Source organism: Penicillium samsonianum (assembly GCF_028829775.1).
Source record: "Penicillium samsonianum strain IBT 33392 chromosome Unknown utg000002l_segment0_segment0, whole genome shotgun sequence".
Classification (NCBI taxonomy): domain Eukaryota; kingdom Fungi; phylum Ascomycota; class Eurotiomycetes; order Eurotiales; family Aspergillaceae; genus Penicillium; species Penicillium samsonianum.
In genome coordinates, this window is record NW_026643260.1 from 1,579,495 (window position 1) to 1,596,251 (window position 16,757).

Genomic DNA, 16,757 nt, shown 5'->3' on the forward strand with positions numbered 1-16,757 from the left:
TTGGATTCAAAAGATCATGTCGCTAACATATGCACTTCGCTCCGTACAGCGCCCTTGAGAAAGCCACAGAAATCATGCATCGCCAGGCTGGAGTCCTCCGACTACTCTTTCCTACTTGCTCTTTAGAGGAATTGGCTGGAAAAGACCGATCAGAGCTCATCCTCCTCCTGTCGCGCGACCCACCAGAAGACGGACCCTCGGAGCACTATAGTGAATCGCCCCCTGTCGCCATATCGTCCGTTATTTCCGGCCACCTCGATGATGCCCATGACGCACCAGAAGATTCCGATAGGGGAGAATCGGGAGAGGAAAGGTGCTGGGACGAGTCCCCGCAGAACCCCGCCATCATTGCGGCGAGCGACGATATCAACGCGATCAGTCTGGCGGGTGACCGGCATCGCCGCTCGTATCTAGGCATATGCTCCGTAAGTGCTGTTCTCCGAGCATTGTTTCGGCTTTGCCCTGCCGCGAAAGACCGCATTGTGGAACAGTCGAAAACTTGGCCCGAGGTCCACCAAGAAGACAATCGCCCGGCTGCTTTGAATCCGCATCTCGGGTTTCCAGTACCATCTGATTCCCTGCGAGAGCTGCGCTATATTGGATTTTATTTCGAGCATATTCATGCCATCACACCTTTCTTACACGAGGAATCTTTCAGGGCAAACTTTGCTGCTGGCGATCGACAAACTCCTGCATGGTTGGGTCTCTGCAACATGGTGCTGACGGTGGGGTCCATTGCCTCAGGTAGTGACAGTGCTCATATATACTATTACGATCGGGCTCGGTCCTACCTTGACCTGGACTCACTTGGCTCTGGTAACTTGGAGACTCTGCAAGCTCTGTGTCTGCTGGGCGGGTACTATCTCCATTACCGAAACTCCCCCAACATGGCATATGCGATTCTTGGTGCTGCCCAACGATTGGCCATAGCATTGGGGTTACACCGAGAGTCCCCAACCCGTGTCGATCATCAGGATCCGGATATTGGCCAACGCCACGCCGTCCGGCTCGAAAGTAGACGGCGTACTTGGTGGAGTCTGTACTGCCTTGACACATGGGCCAGTATGACACTAGGTCGCCCGACGTGTGGACGCTGGGATAGTAGCACGATGAACACCTTATTGCCCACTGCTCTTTATCCCGACGATCATTTTGCGGCCTCTTTAAGAGCTAGTACCCAGTTCTGTCACATCAGCAACCGTCTCCAGCATCGTTTCGCACAATCCACCAGGATCAACATATCAGAAGCTCAAAGTCTTGATCACGAACTTCAGGAGTGGTATAAGTCACTATCTCCCATCCTCAAAGAGACCATCAATGCCCCACCTCGTATCACCGTAGCGCGCGAATTTTTACGCAACAGGTACCACAATGTCCGCCTAATGCTGTCTCGGTGTTTCCTCTTGTACAAGGCGTATGGAGATCCAGAAAGACACAGCACCGGGCAAGCAGAAGAACAAATGGCTGACCTCTGCCGTGCCATCGCCGCGGAGGCTATCGACGCGATTGCGCTTCACTGGGTTCCCAATCGAACCCAAGTCTGGAATTCTGCTTGGTATCTGTTCCAAGCTTGCATGGTTCCGCTCCTTTCCATCGCCATGGCTGCATCCTCCAACCTCGGAGCAGTTGGTTCCGACGACGTCATATCCTGGTATTCGAGCTTAAACAAAGCGCTTGAGATCTTTACGGAGATGAGACCATGGATGCGGGCTTCTGACCGTGCCCCAGACATAGTGACTGTCCTATTCCAAGCCATTTCTCAGGGTGCTGAGGGGACTGTACGTACGCCATCGGTGATTGACGGAGGGTCTCATCTGTTTGGCTGGGCTGATGAACTCTTGACGGATATGGACTGGAGCATGGTTTTTAATGATGAGAACATATCGCAAAATTTATTCTCATTAAGCTGAGCTCTACCTGAACCAAGGCGGTTCAAAAACCACATTATCGAATGCTCCACGTCATATACCCAATCAAGTCTGTTTGCCTGTGGAATTGTTTCATGGCTAAGGGGCGCCTTTCCTGGGAGTCGAGGACGTGGTCTTCCTCCGGGTCCACCATGTGTGCCCATAATGGGAAATGCGTTGCAGGTGCCAAAGGCCGGGATCCGGCTCAAGTAGGCTTATCCTTCCAGAATTCCATTCTTTGAGCGAATACTCATTCACAGCAGGTTCACCACATCTCTGATTGCGTTCGACATGCATTAATGGCGTTTTTGCTCCGGAACTATGAATTTTCATTGGATGTTCTCATGATGATGGTGAATTGGTCATGATTTATTAAGTTTATGGAGATGAACATATACATCGGATATTAAGCCGGGCTCCATAGCTTTCCCTTTCCGTTTTAGTGCTCACCCCTTGCCACCGTAAGGTGATTGGTGAGATGGAGGTGAACGATTGGATAAGCTACCAACATAGCCTCTTTCTACTTTTTGATTCTCTTTTCTTTCGAAAATATGATAAATCCTCCGCAAACCACGGCCAGCGCCATGGAAAATGCTGCATGAATCAGTCTCTGGCTTGTTTCTGTATATGTAGCAAAATAACTTGACATACCGGGAACTAATCGATACGCCTCGATGTAGCTGGAGCGTACCACTGCTTGAAGGGCCGGTGGCAGCGTCCTGGTGAAACTGTAGTCTCTGAGGATCTCGTTGATTACCTAGATGCTGCGTCAATACGTGCCGTCATGCTCACAAGGTCAGAACAATATTCACATGATTTTTATTGGACAAAGAGGTGTTACCCAGATCGATGTCAAGTCGGAAGTGGAATAGTTGCTGGAGAGCTGCGGTGCTGACGCTGGTGCCGATGATTTGTCCAACCTGCTGCGATAGATAATATACCGCCGTAGCACTTGCCAATTTTCCCTCGGGAGAACAAATTGTCAATGCAAGATATTGTGTCGAAAGCAGTATTCCGCTTCCCATTGCCCAAGGGAAGCAATAGTATACTTCAAGTCCGTGGATGCCGTTTGCCCATCGCACTATCATGAGAATTAGGGATGCGAGACTAACGGCGATGGCGACTAGGGACAATTGTCGGTATTTGATAGTCCTGTGACAGTTAATTACCTCTCATCAATTTACGTGCCGTCTGAAAAACACTCACTTGCTCAAGGCCCTTCCAGCTATAACAGACCCTAGGATCAGGCCGAGCCCGGAAATCCCGATCCGCAAGGAAATCGCTGAGTTGGAAAGATGGTCGATCCAGGATAGATACGGTGACAAGTTGTTCAAAATCTAAACCTTATCAGCAACCGGCCATTGACGAGTGAAGAATTGCATGGAGTGTGGACTCACCGTACTGATACTGGCAAAGTATAGAATCTGACCCGAGAAAATGCCACCCAAACCGGATGCACTGACAACGGAAGGAGGTATGATGGGATTTTTGGTCCCAAATCGTTCGATTAGTGTCAAGATTGCGAGAGACACGCACGAGACAGCTAACAAAGTGGACGTATTGAAGGCTGGGAAACCGATGCCTCCTTCGGTCGTCCCCAGGATGAAAGAAGTGGCTGAAACGAAGAAAGCAGCGAGACCCAGATAATCAAACTCCCATAAGCTTATACGTGTTTCATAATCAATCTTCTTCGCAGAGGCCGGAAGTTGCCAATGAGCTAGAGCCAAACACAACAGCCCAATGGGCGCTTGGCCTATCAAAGACCTTGACGACTGCATGTCAGTAACCTGCCCGTCTAAGACACAAGATGTATAACCTCAGCACGAACGTACCATCTCCAGCCTACCATGTCAGCCACAAGTCCTCCCAGTGGTCCTCCAAAACCCTGTCCGAGTATACCGGCAGCAATGACATAGCTTCGCACCGATGCGATTTGAGTGATGCAAAACACCTCTACCGTTCTAATTCAGCTGTCCGTTCCGCATCAGTTGGCGATAGAGCTCTTACCGTTAATGAGGACTGAAAGCAGATCCGTCATACCGGCGCCTCCGATTCCTGCGATCAAACGACCGATTACGAAGGGCCATAAAGTTTCGGACACCCCGCTGCAGCTGAGTGTGAGTTCTGGAACAACGGATCCGCTGAAGATCTCTACTCACGACATCAAACATCCAACCGAGAACAAGGCATATGCCAATAGAAGAAACCGTCGACAGCCATAAATGTCACTTAGGAATCCATACTATATCGTTGTCGAGTTAGCGAACTCTCTACATTAAAGTGACAGGAGGAGAAACGCAACCACTGGCAATGCAATGCAAAATCCCAAGTTGTATGATACCAGCAGTAGCGGTGCACTGGACGGGGAACATAGTGAAGAGGCGATTTCGCCCTGGGTAGCTAACAATACAGATTTGTCTGCGCTAGCTAGGAATATACCTGTATCGGATGGGCTCAGCCAGCTGAAAAGTTCCGAGGTCGGAGAAAAGATCGCATACCCACTAAGCCAGCCAGAATGTTTCTGATGCCGACATTTTTGAACTTCAAAGCTTCTAGATCACCCAATAAAGGGGTCACTTCATTAGTCATTTAGGCGTTGTTACTCCAGGGCTGTGTAGCTAGGTAGGAGTGTGGGAGAATCAAATTGAGAGCGGACGGCGCGCATTCAGTTGAAATAAGATAAGTTAAGATATTAAGTTAAGAGTATCCCCAGGGCTGAAATGAACCTTGGGACGAAAAGCCATTCGAGAGTTTGCAATCTAGCCAAGAAAATAGTTCGTGGCGAATCCGCACAGGTACATGAAAATTACAAGTGCCATCTATAGGACCCACTGTGGATTATACACTTCCAAGGTTGTTCACAGAAACATTGAAAGTGTCCAATACAATCTGCCGCCCCACAGGGTATCGTTAAATCATTTCAGAGTCATGTCGCCTAGGTGATAAAAGTCTTCGTAATTCGTCTTCTTTTCCCGCGATCAACTCCAGATTTCCAAAACCAAATCTTGCATCATGCAGCTCTTGACAGCGACGGGACCTCCGTCAAATTCAGCGGAAGTGCTGAATAAATTCCGAGGAAATCATCCCGAGATAAAATTCCTACGCTTTCAATGGCAGGACTATTCAGGCGTTATCCGGGGGCGCGTCGTCCCGATGAATACCGTCATGGGCCAGATTGCGAAAGGAGGTCCTCTCAAGGCCACTGGTCTTGCGATGTGCGTTGCTCTTACTAACAATCTGATCCCTTCCACACCTCTTGACGGCCAGTACTGGTTGGTCCCGGACTGGTCAACTCTTCATCCGACCGCCAGCCCTGGAAGCGCACAGGTGATGTGCGCCTTGGATTTCACGGTGCCAGCCACTGGTCCAGTCAGCCGCGAAGTGTGTCCGAGACACGTGCTGAACAAAGTTCTGCTACGGGCCCGTGACAGCTGGGGTTTGACTTTTTTGGTGGGGTTCGAGGTGGAGTTTGTGGTTATGAAAGCCAACAAAAGCACGGGGAAGATGGAGCGATGTAGCGACGGCTGGGGACTTTTCTCTATCTCCGGCCTGCGAGACCCTTGCTACCAATACGTGGAAGAATGCGTCGTTCAACTGGAAGCTCTAGGTGTGGATTTCCAGGCAATCCATACGGAGGGCCAGCGAGGCCAATATGAGTTCGCCTTAGGACCAAAGCCACCCCTCGAAGCAGTCGACCAGTTAGTGCTGGTACAGACCTACCTTAAGGACACATTCGCTCGTCATGGCTATATGGTGACCATGGTTCCTAAGCCCGTGGCTTCGGAATCTCTGGCGAGCGGCCAGCACACGCACCTTTCATTACAGCCTGCAAGCCCCGATCTCGAAGAATCGTTCCTCGCTGGCATTCTCAAACGTCTACCAGCCCTCTGCAGCTTTTGCTTACCACAGGATGTTTCCTATGAGCGTCTCGTGCCATTTGTGGCTGGCGGCAATACCGCCTGCTGGGGAACAGAAACACGTTTTGCGCCGATCCGGAAGATCGAACCTAGCCGGTGGGAAATCCGAAACATCGATGCAATGGCCAATATGTATTCTACTCTGGCAGCCATTATTGGTGCTGGTCTTTGTGGTCTGGTTGACCAGGAACCTCTTTTGTGGCCCGATCTAGGTGACCCGGCAAATAAAGACGCCTCCCGAGGGGAACCACTACCCAAGAATTTGGAGGAAGGACTAGCCTTGCTGGATATGGATGCTTTTGGTCTTGCCGATATAATTGGCCGCCCCATAATCGATCGGTACGTCGAGATGAAGCGCTTTGAATTGTCTAAGATCAAAGTGCTGGATCCGGATGTGGTGAGAGAGTTGTTCATTGAGCTGTTTTAAAGGTTTTCAAGGTTGTGGAGTCGCCAATACTTTCATGGTGTAACTTCTTCGGAATGTAAATAATAAGATTATCTAGATGTGTCCAATCTACTCCGTACTCCGTAGTAAGATCCATATTTACTGCGGAGTGGCCACGAATATATCTTTCAATGTTGGTTTCGTTAGTATTTTGCATAGCCGTGCCAAGCCATGGCTTGACTTTTGGATTATTTCTTGCAAGGCTTCGAGGGGCTTTGCAAGATGCTCTTCTATTATGTTGGTTTTCTTTCGCATCTTGCTAAAAAAGATAGGTAGAAAGAAGGTGAGGTGAAAGCATATAATTGCTGTGTCGCGCACCAACACCTGGTGTTGGTGGGCTAGGCACGGCTACGCAGGGTGGTGATGGAGCCCTACATAGTACTATTAGGTGTTGTTAACAGTTAGGTGTTTGTGTAGTTTTGTGCTCTTCAAAGACCTGGGCAGATTTGGGATTTTCCTTGCTCTATCGCGTGTTTCTTTCTTTGAGACCGTCCCTCATGTGCAGCTCATCGATCCTGCTTTTTCTTGGACAAGCGGCGTGTAAGCTTTAGTTACAGCACTAGCAAAAGACCCACGCGAACTAAAAAATGAGGAGCGGCCAGAGATGGAGATCAGCTTTACGGAGCCACATAGGGAAGGGATCGGCAATTCGGCCCAGCTCGGTAGATCGGGACATCTTGGAGGTTATGACTGTGTACTCTACTTAGTTTGAGCGCAATAGAAGCAGCAGTAAGCTTGGAACTCATATGTGCTGCATTATATACATCCGCAGATCATGGCATCGACTACCCTTGCAGGAAGTTCCACACGATGTGTGAATATCGATGCCAGCGGATTGAAGTGGGGAATCTGCAGTTCATCTTCATAGTCATGTCGTCCCGCTCTTCAACCCCGATTGGGTGCTAGTGGTATTTAACCAGTTCTACATTACACCAATCCGAAGCAAAGAAAAGATCCATAGTTCAGCTCACGGTCTTATCGATACGATGCAAGTGACAACAACCGACCAACTTCAGGGGTTGCAGAGTTTTTTGCGATCTTCCCTTAGAACAGATCAACACTATTGGTACCATCGCTGAATTGGAGCTGCTATCATTCGACACTACTACAATGAACTACCTAACCATCACAGCCAATGAGCTTGAGCTATGAGTGTTTGTTTCTTTCTTTGTTTTTTTCTTTTACATGCGAGCAATGACACCATGAAGCGGGACCGATCAGTACCCCACCACCACCAGTCGCAAAGTGCCGAGATAGCCTGATATGAGCCCGATCGACACTCTTTGAAACAGGGTGAAATGATATTTTACTAGCGTAGTGGAGAGGATAGACTTTACAGGATACGGACCTCAGGAAATTCCCTTGAGTCTTTGCTAGGTGATTTAAACACCGCCTGAATCTTCGCCTTCGAATGGGCTGCTCTCTCTGATTGTCAGAAAATTGCGGAGAGAAGACGACCCATCATGCTGCAACTTAGCGAGATACATGGTCCGCCCCTTGCAGATACTGCTTTGACGATCAATGATCTTTTCCGTCAGAATGTCTTGGATTTCCCAGATACTGTGGCCCTCATCTGTACTCACCAACCCTCCGACTTATACGACGTTGCTAGTTTTTCCATTGGCGATGACAACGCTAAACCAACTTACCTACGATGGACCTATCAAGAACTCGACAATGCCATCCAACGATTTGCCAATCGCTTGAGAAATCGAGGGCTACGGGCCGGCGACCCGTTGTTGATCTTCATGTCTAATTCTGCCGAGTATGTCATTGCCACTTGGGCTGCCTACCGCATTGGATGTGTCCATGTCCCGATCAACCCCAAGAGTTTGTCGCATACCCGGGAGGTCCAACATATGTTGCAAACTGCGATGAACGGTTGCCACGCCGAATCCATAGCGACTATCGCAGGCAATGCCACTATGTGTGCGCAGATTGAGGAGTTGACATCCGGGCTGGACTGTATGAAGATATTGGTTGAGGGCCAGATGGATGGATGGACATCATTTGAGGATTTGATGCAAAGGTCAACCGGGATTGATCAGGACGGACCGTGTAACGACTGCAATTCAGAGCGTTCGGGGTCGTCGATTCTTTTCACCAGTGGAACCACTTCTCTTCCCAAGGGGTGCTTCATTCAAACACCATCGTACCCTTTGACAGTCGCCACAAGTTGGCGCCAGAGCAGTCAGCCAATGTTGCCCGGTGATAGGTTTCTGCTCGCACTGCCCAACAATCACGCCTTTAGCTACTTGTGCCTCATGTCCTCTTTCATAAACGCTGCCACAATTGTGTTTCCGGGGCCAGGCTTTGTCCCAGAAACTGTGATCCAGGCCATTCAACAGGAGCAGTGTAGCCACACTGCGTTTGTGCCAACAATGGTGCTCGCTCTGAGTGGTGTCCCATTAGCTCCTGAACAGAAACTCATTTCTCTGCGGCGAACACTCTTGGCGGGTGCTCCTCCTACCGAAGAAGTTATCAGAATATGCCTTGAGCATCTCGGTGCATCAGGGGTGGAAAATCAGTATGGAATGACAGAAGGTGTCCTCGTCTCGTCAGACGTGGTAGGCCATGTCAGCGGAATACTCAATGGAAGAGATGTATCAATTGGCTCGCCTTTACCAAGTGCAAAGGTCCGGGTATGCGCCGAGGGCAGCAGGACCCCTCTCCCAGTCGGGATCGCCGGGGAAGTGCATTTCTCTGGTCCAACTCTGATCAAAGAGTATATAGGGAGGGCTGATGATGATAAGTTCTACATTGACAAGGACGACCAGACGTGGTTCTGCACTGGGGACAAAGCCATCATGGGCAAGGACGATCGGCTTTATCTCGTTGGAAGGTACAAAGACACCATAATCCGAGGAGGTGAAAATATTGAACCGTCTGCCATTGAAGCAGTCTTGGGCCAGATCTCTGAATTTTATGTTCTTGAGCCCCAGATTGTGAGATTGCCAGATAATATTGCCGGCGAAGTTCCCATTGCAGTCGTGAATCAGACAATTGACGAGGAGACAGCACGTCGACTGAAGAATACCATTCGGGCTAAAATGGGAACATTGTATGTGCCGGCGGAAGTGGTAACAGTGCAGTCCCTAGGGGTAGAGGCCTACCCTAAAACTATGGCAGGGAAGATTCAAAAGTCAAAGCTCGAGGATTTGGTTAAAGCATACTGGGGAGAGCGAAAGTGTCAAACACGCAACAAGCTGTACACTCGCTATATTTTGGAGTCACGGCTCAAACAAACCTGGGCACAACTGTCAGGGTTCGATGATGCCAGTCTGATTGATGTGAATATCGGCTTAGCGGCTTTCGCCAGTGAGGCCATGCTTGTCCCATTACAGCGAAAGATATGGCAAGACATGGCAAGCAGCGTTTCATTTTCTGATTGGGTTGCTGCTGATAGCATCTCCGAGCAAGCCCGGTTGATTGAACTGGCCCAGCAAGATCAACCGACAGAGCATGTGGGCTTAGGTGACGGTCAAAGTATTGTTGAGTTCCCCCTAGGCTCGCGGGTCATGGACTTGCTGCTATCGGCCATTGCAGAAGAGAAGGGGTGTCGAATCGACCCAAACACTCAGATGGTTGACCTGGGAGTGGACTCAATCTTGTCCATTTCAATCCTCGACCGAGTTCGAAAGGAAACAGGGGTTTCACTCCCGTCGTCTCTCTTTTTCACACAGAAAACCGTTAGTGAAATCAGCGATTGTCTCTGTTCGATTTCGAACCCGACGGATCTCCCCGATTTTAGCACTTCGACACAAGAAGGGCCCAAAGGTCTATGCTTTTCGACGCTTCTTCAGGGCACACCAAATCCAGGGGTACCCTCGCTGTTCCTCACGCCTCCAGGGTCTGGATATGCCTTTTCATATGACCCACTCCCCAAATTCGCCAACGATTTTGCAATATACTCCTTGGGGTCACCATTTCTCATGACAAAATCAGAAGCTACCTGGACCGTGGAGGAAGCTGCCGCTTTATATGTGAAGACCATTCGTAGTCTTCAAGCCCAAGGCCCCTACTTACTCGGCGGCTGGTCAATGGGAGCGATCACTGCCTACGAAATAGCATATCAACTGCATCAACAAGGAGAAAGAGTGCTGGGAATCATAAACCTGGACATGCCAATTCCTCGGCCGGATCCTAAAATGGTAGAGCCAACGGTCAAGTTGCTCGAGATACTAGGCTTCTATCCTTCAATCCGTCGCGAAGGCCAGCCCGATATGGAGATCCCTGCCTACCGAAGGCAACATAGTCTCTCATCCGTTCTTGCGAAGACGAAATATTTCCCCCGACCGATCAGCACTCCCGGCAATTCGACACCTGTGCGAATATTCGTGATCTGGGCGGGACACGGTGACCCTGACCGGCTCCCATCCGCACTCCTAGAGGCAAACGAGATATTGAAGAAACATGGGCCACAGACGCAGCACAGAACCAGCCAGGACTGGCTACAAATACCACGTGAATCCTTTGGCCCGGGGGCTGGGCAGAATTGGTCGGAGACGAGAACGTCGAGTGTCATGTCATAGACCATGCAACTCATGACTCAATGATGGATCCAGAAGTGGTATGTTTCTTGTCATCGTTTATTTTCTTCCCTCAGTCATGGCCAGCTCTCTAACTATTGCTACAGGTGCAGTTTGTGGCGGATTCGATGCAACAGGCAATCAGTAGATGGTTGTCGTCTCAACCCCTATGCCCTGCTTAGTATATGGGAATTGTATCGTGATAATAAATATAAAGAGGGTAGGGGGTAGGATGTATAGTACAAATGTAGTAGTGGTAATACGGAGTATACGAATTGAAACAGGAATTTAGGTCGACCAAAAGTTTCGGCTTTCATTTTAACACTAGTATTAATTTAGTGCATTTGGATATGGTCCAAGTCAATGTTGCATATGATTTCCATTTGAAGATACACCTTCATGCTTAAAATAAACCAGGAATTTAGAGCGTTTGTCTCTATATCTAGAGATAATATAAAAAAAACATACAACAGTGAGGATTCGCTGGTGGTCACCCACCCAACTACTAACTCACCGGCGTGTGGCTTAAGTACGGCTGAGCGGACGGGAAGCCCTGTTTTCCACACCCTATGGTCGTATGTGGTCGATTTAGCATTGAATAGGATTATCACTTATCACTAGCGAACGAGTGCAATTTAATTATTCCTTTTTCTATAAGGTCTAGAAAATGCTCTCACCCGTAGGTCATCTAGATTGTTGCCGCTCACTACCCCCCTTTGCCCGATGATAGCGCTTGATCGGACTAAAAAAATACTTTCACTCATATAATCCAACTTATTGACCCCTCTTCCCCTCTGTCTAGAGTGGGTGTAACACGCGGGATTGGATTGTCTAGATAGTTGGTGCCCGAGAACTCGAGATTTAGTAGGAGCTCAGGCTGACTAGAATTATGCCTCTGGCATCAAGTAGGCAACGTATACAGAATCAAGATGTAAACATAGTGAATGTATAGAGGACCAAGTATTGCAAACCAATCACAGATTAATATATAAAGAGAGTAAAGGAAGTTGTCTTGGCCGGCTGCCTTAGCCTGCATAAGAGAGTGTAACAACTAACAGTAGAAAGTATGAGCATAGAACGATAGTAGTCATCTAGTATTCATCTAAAAAGGTACCGCTTAATATTTTCAAGTCCCTGGAGATCTCCCTCGATCGAGTTAGACTTCTCCTTCTCAACCCAACCTTCAGTATAACCTCCTCCAAAATCAATCAGGTATGCATCCTCATTGGCATCAATGAGCACATTAGCTGCCTTCGCATCCCCCCAAATGATATTGTATGAATGCAAGTGTTTAATTGTGTGCGAAATCTGATCAACCCATTTTTGTCGGAGCTCGGAAAATTTGGGATCATGTCCATCAATGCAATTGAGTGTAGCTTCATCACAATTAATGTATGATAAAACCAATCCCATGACATACCCATCATCATCCTGGACCAGCCCTTCCAGTTGTGATGTGAGAACTGGGGGATCGAATTTAGCCATGCGAATCTTTGAATAAGTGAGAATCTCTCTTATAGTAATACCCATGTCACCTCCGTAGATTATCTTGAAGAAGCTAGGCTGTGGTTGACTATGAATAAATACCTTATGAGGTATTCCTGGTAGTGTAGCTGAATCTGCACTAATTGGAACCTGGACTTCTCTAGGATGGTAGACAGGAAAAGCAGAGTAGTCGATAGAAGATGGTAAACGGGCCCCGATGAGATGATTTTTCATGTTCTTAGTGTTGCTGAGATAAACGGGAACTAAGTTGTCTCCCACCACCTGCACAGTGTAGTGCAGTTCTTCTGCAAATAGACAGTCCTCGAGAGTGTACCTTTGGCTCGGGTCTAGGGGAGCAATTTCGTGGAAGATTGGCCGAAATGGTTGCAAGACCCAATCATGCATTTCATCAAGGGGGTCTTCAAACTCCCCATCCACATCGACTTCAGACTCATCAGGAATCCATTCTGGTTCTTGACGTTGAACGTGTCGAAGATATTCGGCCAGGAGGGCAGATGACCTTTCGAAGCTGAAAGTAAAGAGATCGATTTTAAAGCGTTTGTTCGAGACATAAACATTCAACTGCGTGTCTGTATTTTTGGTGCTTGATTTAAATGGACCAATATCATAGATGGGTTGCTCCTTTGCCATTGTTGGCCGTCGAGGAGTTGCAGCAAAAAAACAAGGAGATAGGAGTAAGAATCTGGCAGGTCTGGGGAGTGTGTGAGCGAGGTGTACACGGTACCAAGTCATGCGACTGTTGGCCAATAGGTGCCGGCAAATAAATAACCATCTTCACCGCCAACCCTTCTGCAATGTGTAATTGGAAGGAAGAGCTGCAGCAAAGGGGGTTGAGCCTGGAGACTGAAAGGCGGTATGCTTTTCGGCCTCCGACACCATGTGAGTAGAACGAATGAACTGAACCCAAAAAATGTTTGCTGCAAATTTGTAGTAAGCGTATTCTTTCATCGATCACTTTAGCGCCTGTTTCAACTCAAGGATGATGAATGCCAATCATTGGTATTTGTTGATGCATATACAGGCCCACGGCCTCAGCCTATAGTACAATAGTCGCCCACGCCAAGATGAGTTCCCGCATCGGATTTCGAGACATATATATACTGATGCAAGAGGCCGAAATTGGGCGCTTAGCTAAAAAACGACGGAGACTGATATCCAGCAATAGGGCATTTTTGCATTAAATTCACAGAACCGGGACGGATCGCTAAAAGCCTGAGGTACTATGTCACAAAGCACGCCAACATCCAGCATTTGGAAATGACCAACCAGCAGCTTTGGACCGCCAACACACAGCTGGGCCAGGAGAAAGACTTTCTCGAACGACAGCAATGCCGGACAGCAAACTTTACTGACGTACCTTAGCCAGGCATTTGGAAAGGTACGAGGAAATTGCGACTATCCTTCGTGACTGGGACAGCTGCTACATCGACATTCCGAGCAAGCGAATGAGGACTTGTGATTGACTCGTATTGCACTTTGTCATTCTTTGGATTTACTGAGTCTCGGCCGGATGTAATTGCGCTAGAAGTGTATTTTCAATTGTCATAAATACAACTTTCTTTTCCAAGTCAAATTTCAAATAACAAAATGCAGTTCACTGATCAAGACAACATATTTCACTCAAAGGAAAAAGACCTCATTCATCACCCATCTTCTAGAAATCACTCTCCTCGTATCTCATGTATGAGTTGTTTGTGACGAAGAGGAAATTCAGCTGGCAATCATATAGCTCGACGCCCAGCGTTGATTCGTCGTTTATACTACGCTTCACCTGTCCGATGGGAACGTCATTGTCGTTGCACAAGTGAAGTTCGACATTGGCGCCCTCGTCAATCGTGCCTTTAGCACTGGTCTGATGCGCTTTCTGGAAAACAAATGTCCCGGTTCTTTTGTCGTTCCTGGTGTAATACAAAAGCCCCATGGTCCTGCCACCAATTCTCGCATCCGCGCCAACGTCTGCTGCCAAGTAATATCGGGTCGCCTTGTTGAACAATTTGTATGGCGTATTGTATGTCAACTGTCAAACGTCAGTCATGTGCTGCACCACTCGATACTCAAAAAGCCTACCCTTGGTGGTCGTCCAAGCTGTGTCTCAACGTCGAGCTCAAATATACAGCCGCCCTCCGGCGTGCGCGTTTTTAGCGGATCAATTCCGACCCACTCATGCCAGTTATTTGTATATGCATCCTGTTTAAATACATACTTGGCATTGTTGGTTGAGTCCTGAAGGTTATCGACGCCATAGCTCGATCTGACTTTTTCTTCTTTTAGACACCAGTCGCTCAGGTAATCAAACATAAGCTCTGGTCGACTGTTAGCGCGGTCGACTTGTCACCGGGAAATCAAGCCTGAACATACCATTTTTCCTTTGACCTACATCATTGCGAAGGCCATAATACTGGGTTCCCTTGATTTTTCCGTCATAGCCAGGGTCCGCTTGGAGGAGGAAGCGGCAGGGCGTTCTTTGGGCGGATTCATGGCTGATCATTTTGAACATTTCGGGGATTTTATCATATCCATCGAATGTCCCAATAAACTCCGCAATTGCCATGACGTCCTTTTGCTATAGATATAGTCAGCTAACAATATTACGATATTGCGAAAGCATGGATGGGGTGAGCATAGACAAAACTACTCACGTTGATGACTCTCCAGTTCTTGAAGGGCTTGACTGTAGAACTCCAGGCCGGAGGACTGAAAGATAGGTCAGTAAATAGAAGCCAAATCAGGTGCACAGCTGCTCACTTGTTGCAAAGTGTCGTATCACCACCCACGGCTTCCCAAGAAAGTGCTTTGCTCATGTTACTGGTCTGGCTGGCGCTACCTGACGATTTCTGGGTTTCCTGGCTGTAGCTAGCAGAGGCCTGAACCACTGGAGAAGAAAAGGACAGCGCCGCGCTAATCTTCATAGCATTTGACTTCTCTGCCGTTTTCATCACATCTGTTGAAGTAAATTCCTCCTTTGAAAACAACTTTCCACCCAGTTCTACGTTGGTGGCAAAGAAGTGTCCTGTCACACGTGTCAGCAACTTGTCTAGAAGCCGAGCGAAAATGTAAAAGTGAATACGAACCAAACTTCTGATAGAATTTGATCAGAGCTTTCCTTTCTTGCCAACTTGCCACCTTCGGGTCCTTTCTGAGGTTGATAATGTTGTCCAAGGCATCCTTGCAGCTCTTGGTCAGCACCAAGCTGTCATTGTCCAGATGCAGAACCACTCTCGGAAACTATGTTGACTTGTCAGTTTTGAAATTGACAGGGATATAGCTCTACTAACATTGTATGTGATGTTCATGGTTCGGTGCTTGCTTTGTTCGCTGGTAGCAAGGGCGTCAGTCTCACTTCTGCTGAACCCACCCTTGGCGGCAGCACTGTAGCCGAAAAGGCCTCCCCCACTGTTGATAATTAGCTGATTGTAATGCGAAACGTCGGTTTTCTGTTGACTGACATTGAAGCCTCAACATCCATCGATGAGAAGTTGCTCGATGCAAGGCTGTTGGAAAGTGCATTGGCGGTTTCAAACACATTGACATAGGAGTCATCCGTGACAGTGTACAAAGGATACTTGTACAAGATCTGTTTTTTCTTAGACGTGGTGCTGATTATGATCGGAGAGATGTCTTACTGGATCTGTGGTTGGAAGTGTGACGTTAGGACCGGTCATTCCCATCTCATCGAGGCTCCTCGCTTTGATAGAAAAGGCTTCACTAGCGATTAGTTCCATTCAAGTGATGCACGTGAAATTTTTTCCTACCAGAATATGGCGCTTTATCGATTCTTTGGAACTTTCTTCGGCCGCCCGCGTTTTCCAAGAAAACCATTCGATGGCCATTCATAAAATGGGTGGCTCGACAAACCATGTCCCAATCTGCGTCCGATAGGGAGCCGGCCGAGCTAGCGCATGATCAGCTAATGAATTGGCAAGGATTGTTGGACATGCTATACTCACATTGCATCAGTAGTACTAGCAGTCGACTTCCACTGTGCATGATCGTAGCCCTCCAGTTTAAAGTCCGCAATGCTCGCCTTCAGCAAATCCACCTTGTCTTTCTGTGTCTATTTGTCAATTCAAAATTAAACGAAACCTAAGCATTCCACATACACCAAGTTCCATATTCAACGGAGTATCAAGCAGTTTCTGGACGTTGGCACCGAGTTCACCATACTTTCGGTTGGTTTCCTCCTCGGAAAGCTCAAAATACACATCATGAGCGGTGATACTAAGAGCAGGGGTGTTGCTTTTCTCGACAGCCCCTTCTGGGGATTCCTCCCCGTCTCCATTTCTGCTCTGAGCTGCAAGTCCGCTCTGAGCTGCAAGTTAACAATGCTTCAGAGTTTCATTTCATCGATCGGATAAGCGCTTACGCTTTGAGGGACCTCGGCGGTGAGTTCCTTGTAGAGTTGCCATTTGGAGTCATCCCCTATGCGGGCGCCATCCTTGGTGCAGAAAGGAAA

The 16,757-nt window shown here is 48.1% G+C and overlaps 6 protein-coding genes across 6 annotated transcripts; 3 read left to right on the forward strand and 3 right to left on the reverse strand.

Moving 5' to 3' along the window:
- Window positions 1–29: 29 nt before the first annotated feature.
- N7471_002459 (fungal specific transcription factor domain-containing protein) lies at window positions 30–1,910 on the forward strand (the record flags this gene model as incomplete). Its single annotated transcript, XM_057275179.1, has 1 exon — window positions 30–1,910. The coding sequence occupies one exon, from the start codon at window positions 30–32 to the stop codon at window positions 1,908–1,910; it is 1,881 nt and encodes a 626-aa protein (XP_057139817.1).
- Window positions 1,911–2,695: 785 nt separating this feature from the next.
- On the reverse strand, window positions 2,696–3,945 carry N7471_002460 (MFS general substrate transporter; the record flags this gene model as incomplete). Its single annotated transcript, XM_057275180.1, has 5 exons — window positions 2,696–3,059; window positions 3,114–3,244; window positions 3,305–3,671; window positions 3,740–3,860; window positions 3,915–3,945. The coding sequence occupies 5 exons, from the start codon at window positions 3,943–3,945 to the stop codon at window positions 2,696–2,698; spliced, it is 1,014 nt and encodes a 337-aa protein (XP_057139818.1).
- A 974-nt stretch (window positions 3,946–4,919) lies between these two features.
- Window positions 4,920–6,251, forward strand: N7471_002461 (glutamine synthetase; the record flags this gene model as incomplete). The annotated part of the gene is made up of 1 exon (XM_057275181.1): window positions 4,920–6,251. One exon carries the CDS (start codon window positions 4,920–4,922, stop codon window positions 6,249–6,251), a length of 1,332 nt encoding a protein of 443 aa, XP_057139819.1.
- A 1,481-nt stretch (window positions 6,252–7,732) lies between these two features.
- Window positions 7,733–10,801, forward strand: N7471_002462 (acetyl-CoA synthetase-like protein; the record flags this gene model as incomplete). Its single annotated transcript, XM_057275182.1, has 1 exon — window positions 7,733–10,801. The coding sequence occupies one exon, from the start codon at window positions 7,733–7,735 to the stop codon at window positions 10,799–10,801; it is 3,069 nt and encodes a 1,022-aa protein (XP_057139820.1).
- Window positions 10,802–11,896: 1,095 nt separating this feature from the next.
- N7471_002463 (uncharacterized protein) lies at window positions 11,897–12,934 on the reverse strand (the record flags this gene model as incomplete). The annotated part of the gene is made up of 1 exon (XM_057275183.1): window positions 11,897–12,934. The coding sequence occupies one exon, from the start codon at window positions 12,932–12,934 to the stop codon at window positions 11,897–11,899; it is 1,038 nt and encodes a 345-aa protein (XP_057139821.1).
- A 1,024-nt stretch (window positions 12,935–13,958) lies between these two features.
- Window positions 13,959–16,710, reverse strand: N7471_002464 (uncharacterized protein; the record flags this gene model as incomplete). The annotated part of the gene is made up of 13 exons (XM_057275184.1): window positions 13,959–14,321; window positions 14,372–14,607; window positions 14,663–14,867; window positions 14,944–14,998; window positions 15,050–15,314; window positions 15,376–15,529; window positions 15,580–15,697; window positions 15,751–15,878; window positions 15,928–16,004; window positions 16,057–16,196; window positions 16,252–16,358; window positions 16,405–16,613; window positions 16,668–16,710. The coding sequence occupies 13 exons, from the start codon at window positions 16,708–16,710 to the stop codon at window positions 13,959–13,961; spliced, it is 2,100 nt and encodes a 699-aa protein (XP_057139822.1).
- Window positions 16,711–16,757: the final 47 nt, after the last annotated feature.